Genomic DNA, 26,829 nt, shown 5'->3' on the forward strand with positions numbered 1-26,829 from the left:
TCCCAGTCTGGCCCTGAGAATACATTAGAAGTTTCTAGACTGTGATCCATATTGGCATATTCTTCCAATGTCATGCCATTGAGAAGAGGTTCCATTGATGGATGCATATCTTGTTCACTCTCTTCACTCTCTGGCATTATGGCTTCAACACTTACAGAAAAGCCACACTTGGCAAAACACCTTTCAGTGGTGTATGAAGACAGAGCATCCCACACAGACTTGATCCATAAAACGGCATCTAGAACAGTGACAGTCTTAGATATTTCAGTTGCTGTAAAGCACTCATCCATTTTGGAAAGAATGTGTCGCAGCAGTTTCTTCCGATAATGAATTTTGACAGTCTGAATTATCCCTGCATCACAAGGCTGTAGTTTAGATGTTGTATTTGGGGGCAGAAAGACCAATTTTACATTGCTAAACTGACAATCTGGGTGTGCACTGCAGTTGTCTACGATAATTAAAATGTTCTGATTTTTCCTTTTCATTTTATTGTTGACAGTTACAAGCCATTTACTAAAGATGACTGATGTCATCCAAGCCTTTCTGTTGGATTCATAGGCAACACCCACAGATCTTAAATTAAATGACCTAAAACATCTTGGGTTGCGCGATTTGCATATAATTAAGGGGTCCAGTTTTTCTCCAGTTGCACTACATGCTAACAATAGTGTCAACCTCTCCTTTGCTTTTTTCCCTCCTTTGCGAACATCATCTTTCACCACTAGGGACCTGTCAGGAAGTCCTCTGTAAAGGAGTCCTGTTTCATCAGCATTAAAAATATCACATAGGTTATACCCATCTGTGATGGTCGGTAGTCTTTTTTTCCAGTCATCAATTGTCTGTAAATTCACATCAGCTGATTCTCCACCGAGCACACTTGCTGTGATATTGTATCTATTTTTGAAGCTCTCCAGCCATCTGTTTGATGCAGCAAAGTCACCATAATTCAGTTCTGCTGAGACAATTATTGCCTTTTCCTGAATCAACTTTCCATTTGGTATGTTTTTACTCCTTGCAACACAAAACCACTCCCATACTCGCTCGTCCAGATCTCCGTAAACTGTCCGTCGTGCCATGGCATATTTCCTCTGTGCTTGTGCACTTTTCTGCCATTCGTTTCTAATGGACTCCTTGTCTTTGATTACATTTTGAACTTGCGTTTTACTGACGCTTAAGCTGACTGCTATTTTGCGAGCGGTCTCCCCATTTTCATTTCTTTCAATGATATTAATCCTTTCTTCCAGTGTTAAAATTTTTCTTTTTTTCAGTGGAGGTTCTGCCATTGTTTTTAGTGTTGACGTTATAAAGACTATCGGTTTTGATCAGGTTTTGGGGAAATGTGGAATAAATATATATTATGTACCAATGAATGAAACCAAAAGACATAATTAACTCATCAGGAAACAATACATTTATTCTGAGACGAAGTTTAAATCAACAGCGTTATAGTTCGATAAACAAAGGTTGCGACCATCTGCACCCAGGTAAACAGATGGTGGCTTGGAGAAACACTAACAAAAGAAATAAAAAATAATTTTTAAAAAATCCGGAAATGATTCTCATTTACTAGTATTAAAGACAATGAGCTCATTCACACTCCAGGCATTATGGATTAACTGGAAAGACAAACGATGTACTCAAACCTACATTGAAGCCCTTTCAAACGATTTCTCACTGGGACATAAGGACTACCTGCGTTTTGTGAGTTTTCATAAAGATAAAGAAAAAGATACAAACCTCTAAATTGACTGCGTGTATCCATCATTACTCCCTTTGATGTTACTCTTACTGGCTATTCACATGACTTCAGCACTACAATGGCGGTTAGTGACATGTACTTTAGTCTGGATTACTGCAGTTTACAAATGACACCGTACGCTGGAGTTGTAAATTTCACAAAACTGGTACTGTAGCAAGACAAATTCTTTTTAAATACTTTATTAGAGCAACCTTTACTATTTATGCAGTCTTTGTTACAAAGGATTAAATGATGGTTAGAGGTGTTTATCTCGATACATGGTTGTTCAACTATAGTGTTATTTAATGTGCACTTTGTTTGCATACTACATTTATCCCGAGCTCTAGTGTTTACAAAGGATTAAGTTACGGTCAGTGGTGTCAATCTGTTTTGGTTTTTTGGCGATGCGGTCATTCATAGCAGTGTCAAAATGAATATTTTGCCAAGAAATCGCGGTCGCTGGTCGCGTTCAGCAGGTGGTCGTTCATAACAGAGCATTTATATAGTAAAATCGATCCGTGTATTACGATTGTGGTCGGAAATGACAGGTGGTCGCTCATAGCAGAGGTCGCTGATGACAGGTTTTACTGTAGTACATATTGATGTCATTCTAAAGGCTCGAAAATGTTACACTGCTAAAGCAAAGATGCTGCCAGGTTGCAAGTTTGCAGGTTTCTCACAGAAATGATCTAGAGTCACTCAGCTTTTAAAATCCAATTGGGGAAAGATTGTGCAAGTTTCCTTTGATTCTGTGATTTCTTGTACCCAATGCATGATTTAAACAAATTTTTTATAAGTTGATCAGATTGTCTTTTTCATCTTTTCTGCAGGATTTAAATTAATCCTTTATCTGTGGAGAATATTTTTTGAATACAAGAACTTTATGATTGAGATCTGTTAGAGTGGCGCAGAAACAATGGAGGTATTCTGATTGAATTGTTTCCTGGAGGTTTATAGTAAATTGATCCATCTATCAGACAGTTGGGTAATGTCTAAAAGTGTAATGGCAGTTTCTCATGTTGAAACAAAACATAACTGATTTCTTTAGGAAAGTCAACAAGATGCAAAGATCATGTGTTAAGGATTAAACTATCTGATCATTTGCTGCTAACCAAGCATAGCTCAGAAAATGACAATACAAAAATAACCTCCATGTTGTCATTTACTATGATTTAGGCGTTGCAGAAAATCGGATACATTGACAGAAATATCCAAGGAACAACATGCATGAATTGTGGAAAATTTTATTTTGGATATATATCCAGAAGACCAGTTCCCCAATCTGTTAGGACTGACAATAATTGCAGTGATTCTACCTGTTTATAAAAAGCTGATTGTGAAAGGGGATTCAGTTCTCAAGCAAAATTCACACTAATAGGCTAATTACCTTTGAAGCTCCATCACTGTAGTAAGAAAAAATTTAGAATATCAGAGAAATTGGAACAAAATAAATAGAAAGGAATTTTTTCACATATTGATAGAGTCTCAAAGTCCTCTGGGCTGACATGTCAAAGAGTGAATAAACTGATAACTATACAGATGTGTGTGTATGTGTGGTCCAGTAAATGATTTTCACTATGCAAAGGCTTTTCTTGAATAGGAATGATACAAAACTGTGAAGAATTTTCACCAGCTGAGCAATAGTTAAGTATTCAGATACCCTATATATTTATTGGCAAAGAAATAACACAAAATCATTAAATGATTGTTTTAAATTTGGTGTTCCAACACCTTATAATAATGCTGTCACCCATCAGCTACCATTTGGCATAGTTTACACCCCTCCCCTCTACACCCCACGATTCCTCTTCAGAGGAGGCAGATCCTCACCTTCTAAAGAAAATTTCTGGCAGCATCTCTGCAAAGGTATGCAACACAACAATTTCATATTGTTTCAGTCTCCACATGTTTAATTTCAATGAGTTTGATCACCAGCTTAAGGGGTACGGACTTCTGGGCTGCACCTATGGTGAATGTTAACACCAATCTGTAGACTTATAAACACATTAACCTGTTCTTATTCTTGAGAAGTTTGTTATCTCTACTTTTAATTTGCTACTCAGTTTACAAGAACACATGCTTTTGAGTAAATCAAAGTGAGGTGAATTCAGATTTACAATCAGGGACAAATTATGCTCAGTAGGAAAGACTTTGGAAATATATATTATCTGTTTTTGAAGTTAATTTGAAGAAATTATGGACTATTAAAACTTTTAGTTTAAGATAACTAATAAAAAATGTTTTATATTTTGAAATTTTTTGTGAATTCACATTTGTTGACAAGAAAACTGCTAATCTCCAAATGTCAGAAATTTTGCCTAAATGCTGTTTTTAGATTTTAACTTTTCATCAGCTTTTGGTATGATATTTTTGTACTGTGGGGGGAAAATATATTGGTCAACCAGTACTTTTTGAAGTTCAGACATGACAACTTAGTTTCTTCTATGACAGACCCAGAAGGAAGTTACAAGTGTTCTACTTGGGTTTTGCTTGTTATCCATGCAGACCAGAAAATTTCCTAGCGAGTTTGACAGTTTTATAATGACTTGGGTTACGCTTCTTCCACTGAAGTGAGCATATTTGGAAGACCTTTTTTCCATTCAGATACAAGCAAGTCATAGTGTGTATCCACATGACATACAGTAGGAACTGGAGCAAGGTCTAACTCTGGGGTAAGAGGATTTAACTCTCCACCTTTCACCTATTCAACCAGACTAATATATTATGGTTGGGTAACAGACATGTTTTTCCAAGTCCTCTCGCTTTATGCATCGCAGGAATAGCACCCACATCCAGTTGAAACTGATAAGTAGAGTCCTAAAATCCAGCTACTGGCCTTTATGAGTGGCTTAGCTTCTGAGTCTGGTGGACCCTCTTTCCACTAATAGGAGAAGGGGTGAAGGTGGGCCACTGGCACCTTAAAACCTGTTGCTTTTGGTAGATGGGACTTGTAAACCTTGGATGGTAGCTCATCTAGGAGAAGGAAAACTCCGATCCCAAACCTTTGCTGCCTTGCGGCCATACCCACTCACAGGAAAGGCTAAGGGAGTAAACCCCAACAGAAAATCGGGAGACAGAGTCCCTAAGGCGGTCTGACATTGATTTCAGCATCATTCCGGCAACTCCTGCAATGCTGTTGGTGCCAAGCTTTATCGGCATTTGTCATTGCCTTGTGTCCACCAGCTGCATGGAGAAGGGGGATCTGCTACATGGGCAACTGCTTATTCTCCATACCACCCTGCCCAGGCTTCATAGCTCCACTGAACAGGACACTCCAGCGTCATCATAAGACATTGGCACAACATGGAAAGCAGCAGTTTACCGGTTCTAAGTCATAGCTCAATTGGCATAGAGCATGGCATCAGGGGTTGCTTCCGATGGTGGATGAGATTACCATGTCTCATTGGACAGCTACCTTTCACCTCAAATTGGACAGCCCCCAGTCAGTAAGGTGCTGCCCCGCCATAGCCTCCCTGCTTCACTGGAAGCTTAGAGAACGATCTCGACAAGTGGGCTACAAACTCTGCTCCAAGCAAGACTCGAAAAAGAAATAAGAAGACTCCAGCTCTTTGTTTCGCGAGCTGGAACATCAGGGTCATGTGTCCTGGACTCGCCATCTACCTACAGCAGATCAACAGTGCACGGAAGTCTGCCGTCATTGACAAGGAACTCTCCTGACTGAACGTCTACATTGCCTGCTTTCAAGAGACCTGACTGGCCAATAGTGTCACCATCAAGGAATCCAACTACACTTTCTTTTGGCAAAGGAAGCCCTCAGACGAACCTAGGCAGCACAGTGTCAGCTTCGCTGTAAAGAACACACTAGTCGCCTTCATTGAGCCTCCATCATTAGGCACCGAGAGGATCCTTGCCCTCCAGCTGTCAACATCCTCAGGCCAAGCCAATATCTTCAGCATGTATGCCCGAACCCTCTGCTTCACTCATGTGGAGAAAGATAAGTTCTATGAGGCTCTGGATCAAGCAATATCCGGTATCCCCAGCTCTGTAGGTCTCTACCTACTAGGAGACTTCAATGCTAGAGTGGGAGCTGACCACGAGATCGGGTCCACCTGCCTTGGCTCTCATGGAAAGATCAACAAGAATGGGCAGAGACTGCTGGAGATGTGCTGCTCCCACAGCCTATATGTGACCAAAATCTTCTTCAAATGCAAGGAGATCCACCAGATGTCATGGAGACACCCACATTTCCGCCACTGGCACCAGCTAGACCTTGTCATCACCAGGCGTGGGGAATTGGTCAGTGTCCTCCCCACATGCAGCTACCACAGTGCCAACTGTGACACGGACTACTCCTTTGTGGCCAACAAGGTGCGAATAATACCCATGAAGAAGGGTCGCCCACACATCAACACCTGCTGTGCAAGCAACCCAGTGAAGACCCAGCAGTTTATCAGCAAACTGCAGGAGACTCTCACCAAAGAGACACCTGATGACATCATTGACTCCAAATGGTCCCACCTTTGTGGCGCTGTGTACAATTCTGCCATCACTGCCTATGGGAAGAAGGAGTGTGAAAATGCTGACTGGTATGAGGCCAAATGGGAGGAGATGGAACCAGTGACTGAGGCACAGAGGAAAGCCCTCCTGGCACACAAGGCTGCACCTAGCCCTATATATACTACAAGCCCTCAGGACTGCCACAAACAACGCCCAGCAAACCACCCGCCGCTGCGCCAACACCTTCTGGCTGAACCTCTGCACCAGTATATACTGATAGCTGCCAACGCAGGGTATGCAAGAGGCGTGTACAAGGGTATCAAGAAGGCAACATGCCTTCCACCCATCTCTAAGACCCTCTCCCCAAGTCCAAGACAGGCAAAGTCATCACAGAGCAGCAGAAACAGCTGCAGTGCTGGGTTGAGCACCATCTCAAGCAGTATGTAACCCAAAATGTCATCACCAACACTGCCCTGGATGCTATCCCAGACCTGACAGTTGTGGAGGAACTAGACACACCGCCCACCCTGGAAGAGCTCAGAAAAGCCATTGATTGCCTTGCTTGTGAGAAAGCCCCTGGGAGTGACAGCATCCTGCCTGAAGTCCTCAAGAGCAAGAAATCAGCACTGCTCCAGCCCCTGCATGATCTCCTCTGCCTGTGCTGGAAACAGAGACACATCCCACAGGACATGGAAGATGCCAACAACGTCACTTTGTACAAGAACAAAGGAGACTAGCAATTGTAACAATTACCGTGGCATCTCCATCCTCAGCCTCATCGGAAAGGCTTTTGCCTATGTCACCCTGGCATGCTTACAAACTTAACCTCCCTTGTCTACCCAGAGTCCCAGTGTGGCTTCCGAGCCAGCCAGTCAACTATACACATGATCTTCTCACTACGCCAGCTGCAGGAGAAGTGTTGTGACCAGCAGATATCTATATTGCCTTAATAGACCTGACGAAAGCGTTGACTACTCGGAGCAGACTCTTAAGGCTCCTGCAGAAGATGGGCTGCTCCTGATGATTGCTCACTGTTGTCACATCGTTCCATGAAAACATGCATGGCACAATGTGCTTCAACAGCACAACTTCAGAGGCCTTCCCAGTCAGCAACAGAGTGGTTTGAGGCTGCGTCCTTGTGCCTACACACTTTGCCATCTTCTTCTCCATGCTCCTTCAGTATGCCTTCAAGGACTGCAGCGAGGGAGTGTACATTCATACCAGAGCTGACAGCAAGCTGTTAACGTTGCCCTTCTCCGTGCTAAGACTAAAGTCACAGAGGTTCTCATCTGTGAATTACTCTTCACCAACAATGCAGCCGTGACATCACACATGGAAAATGGACTGCAGCAGCTGGTATGTCACCTTTCCCATGGCTGTAATGAGTTTGAATTGAACATCAGTCTCAAGAAAACGAATGTCATGATGAAGGGTGCAGACTCCCCTCCCACCATCGATGGGTACAACCTGGAAGTCGTTGAAAACTTAACACACCTCAGGTCCACCATCTCCACCTCACTCTCCATTGATGCTGAGGTGAAGTGCAGGATTGCCAAGGCAGCAACAGTTATGGCCAGACTGAACCAGACGGTCTGGAACAACCCCAACCTCACTGTGAAGACTAAACTGCATGTCTACCAGTCCTGCATGCTCTGCACACTCCTCTACAATAGCATGGCATGGACCACCTATGTGAGCCACGAGAGGAAACTTGACGGCTTCCATGTGAGATGCCTGTAGCGCATTCTGCACAAAGTACTCAACACAGAGGTTCTGGAACTCACCAACAGGAAGGTCATGAAGGCGGCCATTATTAATGTCAATGACTGGGAGATCTGTGCTAACAACTGTTCTGCCTGGCACCTTGCTGTTAGACAGGGCATTCAGAAAGCAGAGGAAGCGAGAAACTCAAACCTTGCTGCAAAGAGAGCCAGGAGGAAGCTGAAACAACAACACCCTCAAAAAGCATCAATGTTTACCTGCAGCAAGTGCAACAGAGACTGTCACTCTTGGGTCGGACTCTTCAGCCACTTGCGAAGGTGCAGATAGGACACCAACCAGAAGCTACACCATCATCTCCTGAAGACAGATGGATGCAGAGAGTCCTGATTATCCAATCTCAACACTCATCAGGGCAGATTACCAAAATGCGGAAGGGGGGATGTGAAACAAATTGCAAATTAAAAGTCAGATTTATTAATAATTATTCTATAGTACAACTAACAGAGCTATTATTCGAAGAAATACATTTCAATAAGTAAACTGAACAATGGATTTTAATTGCAATACTGAAAGTGCAGGCAACCAGATACTAACATAAGTAACATAAAAATTGACACTGCAGGATACTAAGACAAAGTAGTGGGATGTGCAAGACTGTAAATAGCATGTCATGTGGTTTTGCTGGATAAAGCGGAAGGTAGATAACTGAAGGTCAGGTAATCAGGACTGTACTGTAACAGTGGGGACTTGTACGATCCTCTATTCAAGGAGAGACCACTCTTGTGTAAATTTCCTCTTGGGAAGAAGATGACTTTTTTGCACTTTTGTTTCTAAAACATACCTTTCTTATATTGGAAGGATTGGACTTTTGAGGTGGATGTTCTAACATGTCAAGTAAATACAACCTGAAAGATGTTAATTGTAAATGCCCTTTTTAAATTGGAAGGAATGGATATGTGAGGTGGACGTTCTAACATATCATGAAAAAAACAAGCTGAAAGTTGTTAATTTCTTATTTATATTGGAAGGCTTGGACTTATGAAGGGGATATTCTAACATATTGTGTAAAAACAGGCGGAGCAGGATTAATGAGGTAGTGGATGCTCGAACATGTTATAATCATGATCTGAATAATCACTTTATCAATACAACAGAACCACTGAAGACATCTGACTTCAAATTTCATCATTTTGAGGACTTAATAATAAATCAGCCTCAGAGCTTATGGTTAATGAACAAAATCAAACATTGCAAAAGCTGTATACATTGCTCCCTCTTTCAAACACTGTTCATAAATGTGAGCCATGTTATATAAGACAGGCCACATTATACTGAGGTACAGTCCAGCAAGTCAGTTCAATAATGCATTGAACACAAAATGAAAGAGTTACTGGTGTGAAACTACATGTTTGGTTCAGAGCAACCAATAACAAGTGTTAAGTAAAATAATATAAATAAACATCAGCAGCAGTAACAAAATCTAAATTTTCCAAATTTAATGAAATTCATAACCATAACTGCTTTATATGTAAGGCAGTGGTATAATTATGAGGGTTCATAATTAGACACCACTAACTGTAATAAGCATTAGATATAATTACAATGTACTGTGAATGATTAAGGATTGGGGGCATACAGCTAGCTGTAAGCAAATTCAGTCTTATCTCTCTAAGCAGATTAAGATACAAAGATTTATTTTATAGCAGTGAAGGCATCTTTGTCATTGCTGGCATTAAGATATTATGCAAAACATTTTTTTTTGTTATTAAAGTCAGAATCCTGGGACTGTAGCTGAAGTATACAATACTTGTTGCAGACATGATATAGTCTTTTGTTAGGATGCTTGGTTTTAGTTAGAATCTTGCTTTTCTGCTTCAGCTTGCTGTTTGGGATGAGCCTCCACAAGACCTGTTTCCAATGGAGTGTTCTATGGAAGTGTTGTATCTTCTTAAGAGAATGCTGTCAGGGGCTCCAGATCTGAGATTCTCAGCAAGAGAGGGTCTAGCCTTCATTGACTGTAAGTTCAAAACACTTGACATTAAACATACTTAATTGGAATAGGTATTCAAACTTTGTGATTGATCATGTATATTATTATCGCAGCTAGATATGGAGATGGGCAGAGGAACCGGATGTCCCTTCCCCCTTCCTGGAAAAGGGGCACAGAGCACCTGAACTTTTTGTAAAGTGACAATTTATTTAGTAGGCAATGCATATCTGTTATAAATCAGAATTTAAAATCATGCCTGCATCAATAGCTCTTCATAATTTCTGTAAGGATGTATTCAAATATTAGGAGTCAAAAAATATTCATGAACGTGACATTTAATTACCATTTTTAGGGAAAAAATTAGCCTGGAATTGTGTCAAAATTTGCTATAACTGTACCGTTTTTGATGATGCTTGAATGCCACAGTAAAATCCAGATTTTGAGGAACAATTTTTGTTTTTGAATGCTCAACATAAGGCAGAGTTTATTGTCCATCCATTCATCCATCAATTTGTCACCAATCTCTTCTGACCAGCAACATGCTTTGTCCACCATTTACCATATATACTTGCTTATAAGTATATTCCAACCGCAAACATCAAAGATCCTGATTTACCCTAACAAAATTCACCTGCAGATCAGGGTCTTTCTTGCTTGTTCTACTGATTTACTGCTAACTCAATGCAGTGGCAGATCTGGATATGTACAATTCGCAGTTGGACTTGACATATGTGAGTACATATGGTACACTCTGTGGATGTTACACTTGGGGTAAGAAGGAACTCAGTTTATTGGTCGAGGGGGCAGAGGTCGAGGTTACTGTGACTGGAGAAAGAAAAACTGTTTCTGCATTAAAAGTTCAGTTCTTGGCCATGTACCTTCCACCATAGTTCGTGGGTGACTTACATTTTGGGTAAGAAAGAAACCTATTGATTTTATAATCTAAAGGTCAAAGGTCAGACTGAAACAGAGAGAAGAAAAATGGTCAGTCATGAGAAATATAATTAGAAAACAATGGCTTCTGGACATTTTAGTTCAAGACCACATACATTAACTTGAAAAATGGTTTAGGTTATTGAAACATGTTGATCAATAATTTCCAGTCACCCATATCATAATGCCTCAATAGACGATTATTAACACAGGACATATAATGTGCCATTCGATACTATTGTAATATCCTTATACCTAACAAAAATATATTCAAATTCTGATTTGATTCAAATTATACTGTCATTGCACTAAAAGTACCCCACAAACATGTATTTTGGTACATGTTTGGTAACTTGCAATTCAGTACATGCCATATTGGTACATATATTGAAATGAAATCCAGACGGTACTCTTAGAGTAACATGGTGAATAGAGAACATACTAATCGGGAAGAAGCATTTTTTTGGGGGAGAACTTTTCCCCTTTGTTTCTTATTGGATAAATATAGGGCTCTGGAGCCCTGATTATCATTTTGACCCTGTCACTGCCTGAAAGGGTTAGGTTTTGGTTCCTACCAAAAGAGGAAATACTAGGGCTTAGAGTGAAAACCTTCCCCACTGATGGAGGAGCAATGTCCTCTCCAGGCCCTCAATTCAGTGAAAGCATTGAATGGGCCACACATCGCTCTGAAGGATGGAGGTGCAACAATCTTTCCAAATCTGTAGCCTGGTGTTCGTGACAAGCAGATTGAGCCTACCTGGGAGGCGTGATCTCACTACATATGCTTGTAGTAAGGCTTCTTCTGTTCAGATTCACCTGACCACTCATTCACTGGTGACCAGGCACATGTCTTCAAGTATTGGTCACTGGTCATAAGGGCATCATCATTGTTGAACAGAGTGGATCAAGACTCCTCCTTTTGCCATGCTACCAATCAGCGCAGGGAGTCTTGGTTCTGCCAGACTGTGGAAGGAGATTACATCAACATCCCCCATTTTCCTATGGTCTCTCTTAATCCCTATAAATTGTGGGGACATCCATTTCAGGGAAATGAATTGACCCTCCCATTTATGATGCCATGGGTGTCCAGGCCTTGACCTCATAACAGGCTGATATGGGTGTCACAGACTGATAGCATCATCTTGCTTAGGAAGAAACAAAAGGGGGGTTCATTTTCCAAATGCACAAAGTAATTAAGAAGCAATCTTGTCCACCTGCCAAGTCTGAAACTAGACACAGTCTTTGCATGAAGAGTTAAAGGACATTGATCTACTCCTTCAGAAAGTCCAGCCTTCTGCAGTAAAAGCAGGACAAAGATATTATTTTGCTCATACTGGACTCTGTTAAGTTCACCAAATAATAGACTGATACAGTGCCTCCTTCTCCCTTCAGGTTCCCCTACCTTTTTATAACACCTTTCCCCAGATTTCTATCCCATGCCTTAATGCTCAGAGGTCAAGAAATTTATCTGAACCATGGAAATTTTCCAGTTTTGTGCAGTTCCGTTTAATCTTGCCTCTGCCCCAGAACCTTTACCAAAATGATGGAAGTAGCTGCTGCCCGCTTGAGGTCACTAACCCTACCCTCCATTATTTTGAAGCTGGTTGAGCCGCAAATGCTTATTACAGTCCTTAAAATTAGAGCTTTCTTGCTACTGGTCCACAGTGACCTGGGGGAACTCATTGTAAAGCTAGATAGATCGGAGCTAGTTCCATCTCAGTGTGATTTCATATTGATTGGGATAAAAATGTATTCACCAACAGGGGATCCCTTTAGATGGAATCGACAGAATCTTTCAGTTTTGGAGGCACTGTAAGCTAAGACTTCACTGTTGTGTTGCGACTTTATCATATCTTTGGTCTTAAATTAAATAACAGAAAGAAGCAAAGCCAACAAGTTTTGTAAAATCAACACATAATTTATTTCTTAAGTTATAAAATGAAAATTTAAGACGAATGTACAGTATTGTGAGTTAAATCCCAAAATAATGATCTAAAAGTATAGTTTTCTGAATGAATTCCAATCTTGAATGTGTTGATTTTTTGTGGGTTTTTTTTAAACGTAGCTTTAACAGTTTTGGTCATAATGCTACAGCGTCTGCCCTGTGGCAGTTTATAGTGATGTCTAGCACTGGGGCATCATGCCACAGACATGGTGCATCATCTCCCACCCAGTCATATTATCCTGACAACAGGCCAACCAGTCCTGACACTAATCTTTTATGGCTGAGCGCTGAGTGAGGCAGCTGCAAGTCTTTGGTATGACTCAGCCTGGGTTCAAATCTGCGGCCTCCCACATCAGAGGCAAATGCTCTTACCACTTAGGCCGCCTGAGCGGTGTGCACGAAACAGATAAATATACAATCACCAAATGTGCTGATTTACTAATTGTCTTTTTGTATCATAATTATATAATTCAGAATGTCTTTGAATGAATTCACAGTTACCCCAAAATAGTTTTATTCCAGTCAGCGAGAACCTTAGTAATTCCAATGAATGATTTAAATAATGATTCCTCTCAAATTATAAAGGTGATTCCACCAGAATGATATTAAAATAGGAATAAATAATTGCCCACCCAGTCCCTTATATACAAACTGTCACCTGACCTATAACACTACAAAATGCCCAGGATGTGTGGATCATTTTCCCATCAGATTTGTTAACAAGTTTCCTTCCAGAAAGTGACAAACTGGCATACAAGATCAGGCCTTGAACTTAAATACAAGTAAACATCATGACAAAAACCAGGTAGACAATAGATTTCCCACTGGGAAAAAACAAGGTCCTGAACTCAAATCCAAGTAAACATATTGTAAAAAAATATGACATTACTCAGGTAGGCCCATATTCCTACCCTCAGTTATGGAGAAAGGTCAAGCACACAGTACCAATTAAATATACATAATAGTTGACACACTTATATCTATCCATACAGGAGACCTTGAACTCCTTGGTCAACCTGGTTGCCCAAGGTAGACTACACATGCCCCCCCTCCAGTGTTTCATTCTGGAAAACTGGAAACTGCACAGAGTTATCCTGATAGTTCAGATTTCTCTAGGCTCAGAGTTTCACCACAACTTCAGTTGGTAGGCAAACTGGAAACAGTTAACCATTGTTCATAATGCATGCCCCTGATAACCACTCATCTCTTTATGGATGCATCATATTCAGGGTGGAGTGATCACATGGAGCCAGATAGGTTGCTGCTTCAGGGTTCATAGTCCCTGGAGAAACTACCCTACATTAAAAAAAATCTCATAATGAGGGCAGTCCTGTTAGCCCTACAGGGGTGTGCTAACTGAGTAAGGAGTCATTTCACGATGGTCTCCAATGGCAACATGCCACTGGTAGCATACCTTGGGCAACAAGGCAGTACACATATTACTTATGTGTGTGTGGAGGTTTAGAACTTGCTTTGCAGGACATCACTGGAAGGGATTAAACCTCTGGGTTCATTACATTGATGGCAAGAAGAATATTCTGGCATATATGCTGTCTAGGAGAGGCAAGGTAGTCCTCACAAAATGAGCTCTTACCAATCTTTAGTAGAGTTCCTGTTCAGACTGTGGGGGAGACCCATGATGGACTTGTTCATGATGAGATTGAACAACAGGCACCCCTTTCACAACTCCCAAGTCCCAACTTAGAGGGCCTGGGCAGTGGATGGCTTTTGTCTGAGGTGGGATTGACCATTTATGTATTCCTTCCACCATTCAGAATGATTCAGCAAGTGTCCACAAAGTTACAATCTCCATTGTTAAGCTCATTTTGATAGCCCTTCTAATAGATAATGGTTCAGAAATCTTGACCTTTTGATGGGCCAACTCAGGACATTGCTTCAGAGGAATGACCTGCTATTACAATACAACGGCATATGGATTCTCCACCCTCACACTTGACTAATCTCAAGTGATCTATCTGTCAGGACAAGTTTTTGAGCAAGGTTGCCAATTGCATCATTCAATCTAGGAGATGATCCACTTCCAAGGTCAGCGATAAAAAAGAGGAAAATCTTTTGTGACTGGTGCAGTAGGAAATGCATTGATCCTAGCTGTCCCTCTAAAGTGCAGTGACTGACATTCTTCTATTTCTGATTGGAGAGAAAGCTAGTACTGGGGACTATAGAGCAGCTTTTCCAACATGCTCAAATTCCCAAAACGCACAGCCAACATTTCAGATCCTCATATTTCTGATCAGGGATTTTGAGCTGGATAGATCAATGCCAAGATGAAATTTCACTTGTGCATGTTTTGGTTGTGGGGTTAAAACTACTGTGACTGATGTAATACTTACCTACTGCTATTGCCAGACTCACCCCACCCCACCCATACACTCATGTACTCACCCACCCCACCCATACACTCCTGTCTCACAAGCAGTCTTCCTCTCAGAAAGAGGATGGTTATTGTGCAAGGGCTTTTAATGTGGAGGGATAAACTGAGTCTGTCTTATTTCCAGTTCTGAACTTTTGGAACTTTCCATCTAATGGGAAGATGGAATTTACTGTGGATGGGGCTAATTTCTGTCCCAGAAAATAAAGCAATGCAATATCATTTGGTAAGTATTATGTCATTAAAATTCATAAACCCCTCCCCCAACAACAACAACTACATTTCACCTTTAGCTGATGAGTTTGCTTAATCTGGATGGAAGGCATTGAATTTGTGCCATCCGTTAATCTATCTGTCTGTGAATCACATTTTCTCGCAAATATGATGACTAAATCAGACCAAAGATTTGATACCTTGAGTAGATCCTGACACTGAACCAGTCCAGGAAAAACCATCACTCAACACTTTGGCTAACAAAATATTATTTAAGACTTGTGAGTAATAGTTGAAATCAAATGAAGTTTTATCATGGTGGGGCCTGATATATTCTGGTGACTGTGACCTTGGTTTTCAGTTCTTACAGTTTTAATTTTGTGGACTATGCATGTTTAAGCAAAGATTTCTTGCTCAACAAAAAAAAATTGGTATGCATATTTGCATTAATATATGGATGACCTGATTATACTCTCAGGCAGTTGTAGAATTATTTCCATTTTTATAAAACAGATTTTTGAGCATTTTGGAATTTTAATTTTGGGAATACAATTTCTTTTTAATGATCAGTAATCAAATTCCAAGAGGTATAAAAATGAATTTGGTTGTTTTATATATATATATATATATATATATATATATATATATATATATATATATATATATATATATATATATATATATATATCATGATTAGATTTTGAGGCAGATTTACTTTTTTTAACGTTTTTGGTTATTGACTTTTTTTATTTACAAAAACCTTGTTAGCACAAAAATTAGAGGTATATATAGAGAAATTAAATTTAGCATGCATGTTTGTTGGTTGATGTTGGTGACTCAGGTTAGATCTTTGTACCATGATATATATGGCCAGAAGATTTTTCATTTTTTTTTTTTCTGCTGAGATGTACAAAACAGAAATATTCTTTTTTTCTTTTGGTCCACAATTTTATACACTTGGCTGTCTTTTTGACAGATGTCCCACTTGTCCTAATGTGTGCAGGTACTTAAATTGACCGGACTTTTGAGTTTAGAAGAGGGAAGACTAAAATCCAGACCATTAAATCAGGCACATTCTATATCACACTACTAACATAACTTCACATAATCAACTTGTAGACTTTTTATCAAACAGTATTATCCAAGAATAACCTTAATTTTCATGGAGGAGGGGAGATGCATGTTTTTGCTTTTTTTTTAAAAAAATGGTTTCCAGTTAACATATATTTACATTGCACATTTTATACCAGCTAATTCATCAGTTTATCTTTATTAAGATAATTGTTTTATTGTTTTTCAGGTTTGGAAGTAAAACAAAAACAATGTCAACAGACACAGAATGGGAGGCTTGTCACCCATCCCAGTGAAAACCATCAGGATGCAGGTGAGATGAGGGCAGTTAATGGTGGAGTTAAAGACCTGACTAAAGAAAAACTGCGGAAGAAAACCCTAAAGAACATAAAGAAACGTGAAGTCCTTGAAGGAGGTACTGATGTCCTAGCAATGACGGAAACTGTGAGGCAAAATGCACAGCCACCCATGCCAAGCCCTTCTAGAAAGATGGAGACTGACATTGAAACCAGGAGTGTAGCTACTACTATACAGCCTTTGGAAAGGGCAGCTGGAGCTATCAACCTAGGATTACTACATGCCCTACAAGTCCAGGTGTCATCAAAACACAGAGAACCATCAATATTGAATGGGGTATATCTCAATCCAGCAGCCCAGAACTCCATTTCACAACGTCAGGCAGGCATGTCCCTCGGAGGAAAGCCAGAAAAACGCAAGCATGAGGCTGAACTACATCAACATCCTGGCAAAAAGATGAGACAGTCAGTGTCTGGAGATTCAACTCCACTTGTTCCAGCTCTGCTAGCACCTGCCATCCCCTACTCAGTGAGAGGTTTGTCCACGTTCAGCAGGATGGATGGTGAAATGAAACCAAAACTGGTGGATGACAGTTCCATGCATGACCAAGAAGGAAACATACCAGACTTTTCAAAGCTATTTTGAATATTGGCATCTACAGCTTTAGAATGCTGTGAATCTATTTTTGTAAATAATATTCAGTTTTGTTGTTTTGAAAGAAAATGACATTTGGATAATTTGGTAGTTTAAATACATGGATTCATCAAGGGGCCTGTTGTTCCCACAAAATGATCACATTTTGTTCTGTAAATTTCTGTGGTTTATTGATTTCTGGAATGGTTATGTTAGGTCATCCAAATTAGATATATGAGCATCATCGTACAATATCATTCTGTAGTCAGACCCAATTCTGTTCACCATTTGTATAAACTTTGGGTACTGTACACTTTGTAGGTCAGGGTGATGAGTGTTACAGATCTGCCAACCCTAGTATTTTTGATAGCAGTCTTACAAAAATTATCATTAAAATATAGACTTATGGAATGAGAGCAAACACTATGGAAATAAGATTGTTGCGGTAAAATCTGGATAATTGGCTTGTCTTTGTTTGATTTGGATCGGGTTTCATCTTAGATTTGTTGAAGTTAGTCAGGGAACCAGACTAGCTTTACAGTAGTACCTCAGACACTTTAAACTGCACATATTTTTACATGCAAAATGTCTACATGATCAAACTATTGATTATAGAATTTTTTTAAATAGCATCCAGCAAGCAATACATGTTAAAGACAAACAGGAAAATAAATCTCATAAGAATGTTAATAATAAGTACAGAAGAATAAAAAGAAATATTCAGATTCCTTTGAATAAAAGCAGGAAGGGACACAATTACATTTATTAGACATCATGTGATGATTTTAGTATGTTTCATGGTGGGAAATACGATTGTTGTCATCAAGTGAAATGGTACAAAGTCCAAGAATTATGTTTAGTTGAGAGATAGCAAAAAGACTTTGAGCTGCATTGGGTTTGGAACTGAAATTGGTGCAGTGGTACTAAGGTAAATAAGGTCTATGTGTACTTTAAGAACTTTTTCAGTTGAACATAATGTTTACTGTCACTGCATCAGTTTAGAATGCAGAACTTTTTAAATACACATTTTTCGGTCTGTGTGGGTTCGAGTCTAGGATTCGGCCAATGTGGGTATGTGAGAAAGCTTGCCAGTAGCTTCTCGTGGGTCGGTGGTTCTTCCCGGGATTTTCCAGGGTTCTTCCTCCACCATTAATACTGGCCGCCATGCATAGCCTATCGTGTGCTGAAAAATGGCATTAAACCCAACAACAACAACAACAAATACATATTTTCTAAATTTACATTAGCAGCGCATGATATTTTGTTGCACCTTGCCGAAAGCTGGTCAAACTCAGGGGCCAGAAAGTCAACTGCCTTACTGAGTCAGTTTTATTAGGGTTGGCAGGTCTGGTGTTACAATTGGGACTTTCACTTGAAAGGTCAGGGTGATGAGGATTGCAATTGGGACTTTTACTTTGAAGGTCAGCATGATTCGTGTTGCAATTAGGACTTTCACTTAGAAGGGCAGAGTAATTCATGTTACAATTAGGGCTTTAACTTTGAAGGTCTGACTGTTTCATGTTGCAGTTAGGACTTTCATTGAAAGAAGGTCAGAGTGATTTGTGTTACAGTTAGAATTTCACTTTGAAGGCCAGAGTGATTCATGTTACAATTAGGACTTAGAAAGTCAGAGTGATTGGCGTTACAATTAGGACTTTCGCTATTCACCTAGATACACAACAGCGCTATCTTGTCTTAGCTGACAAATTTTACACACACAATATCTAAGGATAGACCTGTCTGAAACAAAACATGACCTGGTGTGAATCTACCCAGATGGTCTTATCTGTGCACTGTGGAGTTCTAGACTACATTTTATTGTTAAATAAACAATGACTTTTTAAATGTGTTTAACTTTTGTATTCAGTTTATTGCATGTTGATGTAATTTGTAAAGAATGTTGCTTATAGATGTAAAAATGTCTAGTAACTTGACACATGCTAAAAGTTAAGGTCAGTTGATATATGTCTGTGTAATAACTTGAAAAAACATTACGGTCAGTGAATATATCTGTGTAATAACATGACAAAACATTAAGGTCAATGAATATATCTGTAATAAGTTGACAAAACATTAAGGTCATTGGCTATCCATGCCTTGCATGTTCATTTGTATACTATGTGTAGAGATTGAATTGTATTAATATATTAAAAAGAATTAATTTTCATATACATATATTTATTTTTTGGTTTTGTCAATTGCACTTTCAGGCAAATGAAATGATATGAAATTGGTTTTGTAATATTTGTTAATTTGTAAAGTCAGTTTATATATTCTTTTCAAGGCTCTAATTTACATAGGTGTATGAAACATAGATTTTACCAGAAACCCCATCATATACCAAGGCATAGCTGTCATAGTTGTTCAGGTTTCATATGTTAACATTGCATAAATTTATAACTTTTGTTTCAGCACCCATATGCATTTCAAAAAGCAAACATATTTTTATAATGTATTCATTTATAAGGAATGTAAGCAACAGTATATTGTGGTTGTTTTTGGTTAAGGCCAGATATACATAATATATTGTGACTGTTGAATTGAGGATTATTTTAATATGGGTACATTGTGGTTGTTGAGGTATACAATACATAAAACTGAACTGAGTACTTTGTGGTTGTTGCATTGGACTTTACATAACAGTGAATAGAGTACTTTGTGTTTGTTGTTGGATTGGGGCATACTCAGATGTGATTTATCTCTGTTTTAAAGCGGAATTCTGCTTTTCTCCTGGCTTGAATCAGATTTTTCTTGATATAATCCGTTTTTTATATCATCTCCGATCCGGTTCTTTAAAAACAATCTTTCCGGTCCAATTCTGCAACGACCCTTGTAAATTATTTGTTCCATATTAATGGAAACTGGCAATGGAAAGAAGAAGAATGCTTGCAAAACATGACGTCCCGAGTTGTTGAGAGAGAGAGAGAGCATGACACAAAAAGTTTAGATAAAGGTTTTTAAAAATGTATGGAAATGGGAATGGCTGGAGCGAAAAGTTGATGGAAATTTAGTTGGTCAGTTTATAAGAGTACTGAACACTTGAGGACTGGCATTTTGTGACCTCTGCAAGGAAGATCTGAATTGTGGTAATCGCAGTTGGAAGAGTTTGGAACAGTACCTACAAAAGAAGCTGTACACTGAAAAAATCAAAGCTCAGAAGGCATCTGGAAAAAATGCAATAATTACTATAACAAGAAAGATTTCTTGCACGAGAGAACAGATGTAGCCCTCTGTCAGAATATTCACACTGCATGTTGCCAATACAATCACCAGCTTGAAAGGAAAAAGGCTTTCATTGAGAAGGAAAAGAAACGATTGCACATTGAGCCAAAAAAAAGTCAGTGACAAAAAGGAAGGCTAAAGAAATCTTTGCCAAAGCTGCAAAGAGAGCTCGACTGGCATATCAACAGGTTGTGTCCATTGGAGAAAAAGACAAGTGACTGTTTGGGATTATTTGTATATAGTTGATGTACTTGGGTCTTTATTTTACAGATTTGTTATGAAAAAAGAGAAGTATAATATATTTGCTGCAAAAATTGAGAAATTATTGTGAGTTAATTATGAAGTGAACACTGACATGCACATGAAATAACTTCAGCATCAATAGTATTGGAGAACAAATTCATGTGACTATAAATAGTGAAATTATTGAAGTAAAGTTGAACATTTTTTGTAAGTTTATTAGTTTTTCGAATGATTATTTTGGTTTATTTTATAATCATAAGTTGCACCAGGAGCAGTTTTTTATGAGTGTAAAATGCGTTTTTGGACCCCTGGATCAGGGGCGCTGTCCCTCAAGACCCCGCTAGGGGAGGACACCCAAACCCCCCATAAAAAATTTTCAGCTTTTTTTATGGAAGACCAAAATCATGTCTGCATACTGTACATAACAGTGAATAGAGTTCTTGTGGTTGCTGTTGGATTGGGGCATACTGTACATAACAGTGAACAGAGTACTTTGTGGTTGTTGTTGGATTGGAATGTGCTATGCATAACAGTGAATAGAGTACTTGTGGTCGTTGTTAAATTGGGTTGTGCCATACATAACAGTGAATAGAGTACTTGTGGTTGTTGTTGGGTTAGGGTGTGCCAAACACAACAGTGAATAGCGTATTTTGTGGTTGTTTTTGGATTGGGGCATACTATGCATAACAGTGAACAGAGTTCTTGTGGTTGTTGTTGGTTTGGGGCATACTGTAGATAACAGTGAATAGAGTATATTGTGGTTGTTGTTGGATTGGGGTGAACTATACATGAAAGTAAATAGAGTTTTTGTGGTTGCTGTTGGATTGTGGTGTACTGTACATAACAGTCAATAGGGTACTTGTAGTTGCCACTGGATTGGGGCATACTCTACTTAACAGCGAATAGACTGGTTGAATAAGAAAGCTTTTGTAGAACTAGATAAATAAGAAAGAAAAGCAGTAGTATACAGAAGGTTAATTTTCTTAAATACAAATTACTAATTATCATTAAAATTAATTAACAATTATTTAGGATCTGTTAATTAAAACAGATAAGATGGTCTTTCATTGGATGCATAAGTCAACCTAGATTTTAAAATTTTTTGGTGGTTTATACCATTGTAAAAGTTGGATCAATTATCCTAGGCAAAAATTCACTTTCCAAAATTATGTTTTAAATTTACAAATCTTGTGGTCTGGCTGCAACAATGCTGTAGCCATGGGAAATCAGTGTTTTGAATATTTCACTATGTTCTGGCTTTGCCTTGCTGTATGATAGTGGCTGTTGAAACAATATGTATTTATTATGGACACCAACAGCCTATTATTGCCTTGCTGAATGATAGCTGTTGAAAGAATATGTGTTCATTATGGACACCTTCAGACTATTATTGCCTTGCTGTATGATGGCTGTTGAAAGAATATGTATTCATTATGGACACCTTCAGACTATTATTGCCTTGCTGAATGATAGTGGCTGTTGAAAGAATATGTATTCATTATGGACACCTTCAGACTATTATTTTCTGAGTGCTTATTTATATTACTTTCATTTGATAGTTAAAAAAACTTTTTAAAAGAACAGTTATATGAAAGCTTTTATCATGATCCAGTTTGTCATTTTATGTTGTATAGTTTTAAGTTTCAGTGGTAAAAAAACAATTTTGTCAAGCCCTTTTCTTATGAAATCTGTTATATATATTCTTTTATTATTTACTTAGGTGTGAAATATAGACTTATTGCCAAATAATTTTCAATTTTTTCTCATGCTTCCATTTTCATATGTGAAAAATATATGCTTATATTTTCACATCTGAAAAAAATATCCTTATATTTTCATATGAAAATATAAGATTTCCCATCAAGCCATATGACGCTCGATTGAATTGGGCTACAAAAGTTGTACGCGCAACAACAAAAACAAGTACTTTCTGAAGTAAAATAAATAAATAGAAACTGCCTTACATTTCCGACATGGAAATTAATCTTTGAAATAGAAATTTGACCAGATGCTGTTCGTTTCTCTCAGTTTATTTCCACATACTTTTATGAAGACAAACCCAGTGATGTACTGAATTGGACATGCTGTTTTCAGATAAAATCAAGTAGTTTACAAAATGACAAAAACATAATTTACTGCAATAGATTAAGTCAACCACATCTTACTGTTTTCTTAAGTTACTTATATTTTTATGATCAGGTTATCAAAGGGAGGTGAATGTATGAAAAGGGGTGGGGATGAGAGCATGTTATGCCAAAGAGCAAGTTTAATACTCTAAACTGAGATGCTGGAGCAAATTTGATATAAAATAAAAAGAAAATGTTCTTTTCCTACATCAACTGTTAAAATTTCTTTTTTGGTACCACACAATGAAATCTTATCTGGTATTAACATAGGAAAAGAAAATATCTATGTATTTATCATTTTCAAGTGCAGTTTAATGCTAATTGTTTTCATTTCATGATTTAAAATTATTTATATCAATTGTAATTTTAAAAAATGTTAAAAATAATATGTTTGTTGTAAACAGATTGTTCAGAAGATAAAGATCTATTGCACTTGGCTGGTCAGAAGGTCAAGGGTAGGAAGGGTATGCATTCATGCAACAGCAAATCTTAGTCATTACAGTTAGACTGGGCTGCAGTCTGGTTGCCGTCCCTAGATTAGCCATAAAGTTAAATTTTTTAAAAGATTATAAAGTCGTTCTGGATGAATGTGTTGCAATTAATCCAGGTGTCCATACCATCTGGTATTGACTACGAGGTTAAAGTTTTCTTAATTCATTTTGTGGTACAAATATGTGCATGTTTTTATTAGTACTACAGCCAACAGTGAAAATTGTGTCACTTCAGCATTATGCTCAGTTTTAATAGGTTAGGGTTTGCATATTTCATTTTTTCAGACACTTGCTCAAAATATTTGGTTCAGAGGAACTAAAAGTCTGTTAGGATTGGTACTCTGTAAACTAAAATTGAATTTGCATTATTCACGTTTGCAATCCTTCCTGTAGATTTTCTAGATAATGATAGTAATAATAAAAACAATGAATTTATTTAAAGAGATAACATATCCTCACTGTAAACCTTTCTTATTTGCATATTTACATAAAAGTACATAGTTGCACATACAGTAAAAGAGGAACATGCAACTCTCAATTCTTTCCAAAGAAAATGCCCCTAAAACATCAAACAAAAAGAAAACCAAAACCACTATACATGTTCAAGCCCCCCCCATAATTATTATTAAGCTCAATTTATATACAGTGATCCCCCTCATGAATGTGTGCTGAAAAATGGCGTTAAACCCTACAACAACCCCCTCCTGAATGGCCCCCTTGACCAGTGGCCACCCACTTTTTATGGCTAGAATTCCTTGGCACTAATGAGTTTGTGTCCAAGAGTACTCCTCGAGAAAGTCCACCCCTCTAACACTACCAGCAGCCAGCATATTGGTTCAAAATTAAAATTTACCCCTTACAAGTGACATATTCTGATTGTTTACCGATGTCTGTTTCCCAGCGTCTGGGTTTCATTACTAAATGAAGTGTTGACTAAATTACATATGCCAATAAGGTTCATGTTACATCATTAATGCCAACTTTTACAGTAAATGGGGTCAACAATGTTGAGTCTGGGGCTTCACAAAGTGTTAAGCTTTTTTCTTTGATGATTACAACCGGACATCATTGTTAAGATCATAACACAATCGGCATAGGCTAGATATAGATTTCTTTGATTAACAAACTGAGAAAAAGTAACCTTGAATAAAACAGGGTACCAGACGGACCAAAAAATCTTGTGACAGTACATGTATCACTTCCTTTTACAAATAAGACATTTCGTCTACTCCAAAAATTTTGCATAATTAAATTGCAGTACTGTACAATTAGCAACATAGGAATATATGATTTCAAAACCTAAACATGTTATCACAAAAAAAATTAATTTATACTTCATAGAAAAAGTTAAAATTATTTGACTTGACAACAATGGAGAGAGGTTAAGAGTTCTTGCCGAAAAATGTTGGGAAGACTCAACAAAATCATAAGATAAGGAGAACATTCTGCAGCAGTGGGAAAATGTAGTAAATGGAAAGAGACTTATTTTAAAGCCAAGCAATGTATGTACCAAGATTGAAATCATGTTTTTGAATGGTTTTGCAATGCACATGCCAACAATACTCCATATGCATTTCATGCTTTTGTTCTGATTAATAACTATTAATGTATGTTAACTTGAAAAAGTCTGTTCTCAAGACCAGAAAAATCTTGTAATAATTAATGCTGCTTTTAAATAAAGATATCAAATGCTTTGAAGTGACTTATAGCTTTCTTACTACATACACATACTTCTCAGAAATGTAGTCCACCTCTGGGAAAGCCACCTGTCTTATGTGGCCACTTTCCCAGTGCAGAAGGGATGGCCATGTAAGAGGGGGAACCATGAACAGACAATTTTAAAACCCACTTCAACTAAGTACATTGTGTGTATACAGTACAAGGATAGCGATACAATGTGGAAGGTTTGAGAATTTATATTTTAAGTTGTAATGTTTTTGTCTAATCAAACAGGTTAAGTTTTCGTACCAGTAAATTAAATAATTGTAATTAAATACATATTACTTTGCACTTTCCTTAATTTCATTTTTAATTCTGTTCCAAGTTAGTGACCCAAAATATTGAAAACTTTTCTTAAATAATGCTTTATTTGGTTTTGGAATGAACAGTTGGTTAGGGCTGTTCCATTTAAATCTACATGGTACCCAAGGACGGCAGTTTTAAAAACAAATGTCGGGATAGTTTGATTGCACAAAGTTCATATTATAAGGAAAAGGAAATTCTAAATTGCATCTATAGGGGAGTACCCCACATTAAAAGTGCCACCCCTGGGTCTTGGGTATGTTTTACTGGAACAGCCCTTACCTATAATTGATCTTGAATTGGGAGTGTTGCATGCTTACTGGCACACAGTAATTCCTCGAGATATAGAGTGATTATACTGCGTGAAACTTTGTGCATAAGTTAATTTTTTCCCAAAATTATTTGTTCATTTACTGTTACATTTTAATATCATTTATTGCATCTGGGACATTTTCAGCATTATCTTGGATGAGTCTGCAAGCATTTACCGTAGAACTTCAATTATCCGTTTGGAGGTGGGACCGATACCATGACGGCTATGAGAATAGACGGATAGTAGAATATGTACATTAAAAGTATTATACAATAGACTGGGTCATCAAAAAATCATAATACATGTATCTTCACATGTACATGTACCCGTTTTTAAGATTTTGACGGACAATGCCCAGACGGTTAACAGAGACTGACGGTTAAAAGAGTGGTGGATAATCGAAGTTCTACTGTATTGCAATAAGAATAACTTGAAAGATTTGCATGAGGGGCATTTACCCAAACAACACTGGTCAAGGTATGATTGGATATAGCTTTTATAATGTACATGTTTATGTTACGTTGACAGATCTGGTCTTATCTTGCTTAATAACCGCAGACTGAATTTACTTTATGACGAGCAGCTTGAAAATGTTTGTTCCATTGCAAACTATTAGCCCTACTGTTCTGTATTGCAAACTATTAGCTCTACTGTTCTGTATTGCAAACTATTAGCCCTACTGTTTTGTCATGCATACCCATTTGCAGACAAATTTCTTTTAACTGTGATTCAAAATGTCATTTTCCAAAATCGCTCACACTTGTTGAGTAGTCATCATTACATACAGTACTTTAATGACATCTACATTTATTTGCATGACATTTTCTGTACATCAGGAATCCAATTACAGTTAACATTAGAAACATCTCTGGGAATGATCAAGTTGCGTCATCTACATATAAACTTAAAAAACAGTCATTAGGAAATTTTGTTTAATTTTTACTGTAGTATGGCCTTGTAGCCAGATGACAGAAACCATTCAAAACATGATCTTGATCTGGAAATGCTTTGGGTAAAAAAAAA

General features: G+C 38.1%; 1 protein-coding gene across 2 annotated transcripts in view; it reads left to right on the plus strand.

Moving 5' to 3' along the window:
• Positions 1-22,863, plus strand: part of LOC149776750 (uncharacterized) — a 41,248-nt gene extending 18,385 nt beyond the window's left edge. For both annotated transcript variants that reach the window (XM_089941422.1, XM_089941423.1), the window contains exons 8-9: positions 9,797-9,935; positions 16,689-22,863. In XM_089941422.1, coding sequence (XP_089797548.1) covers positions 9,797-9,935; positions 16,689-17,401 — 852 coding nt within the window. In that variant the 3' untranslated portion in view covers positions 17,402-22,863. The remainder of the gene's footprint in view (positions 1-9,796; positions 9,936-16,688) is intronic.
• The last annotated feature ends 3,966 nt before the right edge of the window (positions 22,864-26,829 follow it).

This window comes from Sinohyriopsis cumingii, chromosome 18 (assembly GCF_028554795.1).
Source record: "Sinohyriopsis cumingii isolate HCF-2022 chromosome 18, ASM2855479v2, whole genome shotgun sequence".
NCBI lineage: Eukaryota > Metazoa > Mollusca > Bivalvia > Unionida > Unionidae > Sinohyriopsis > Sinohyriopsis cumingii.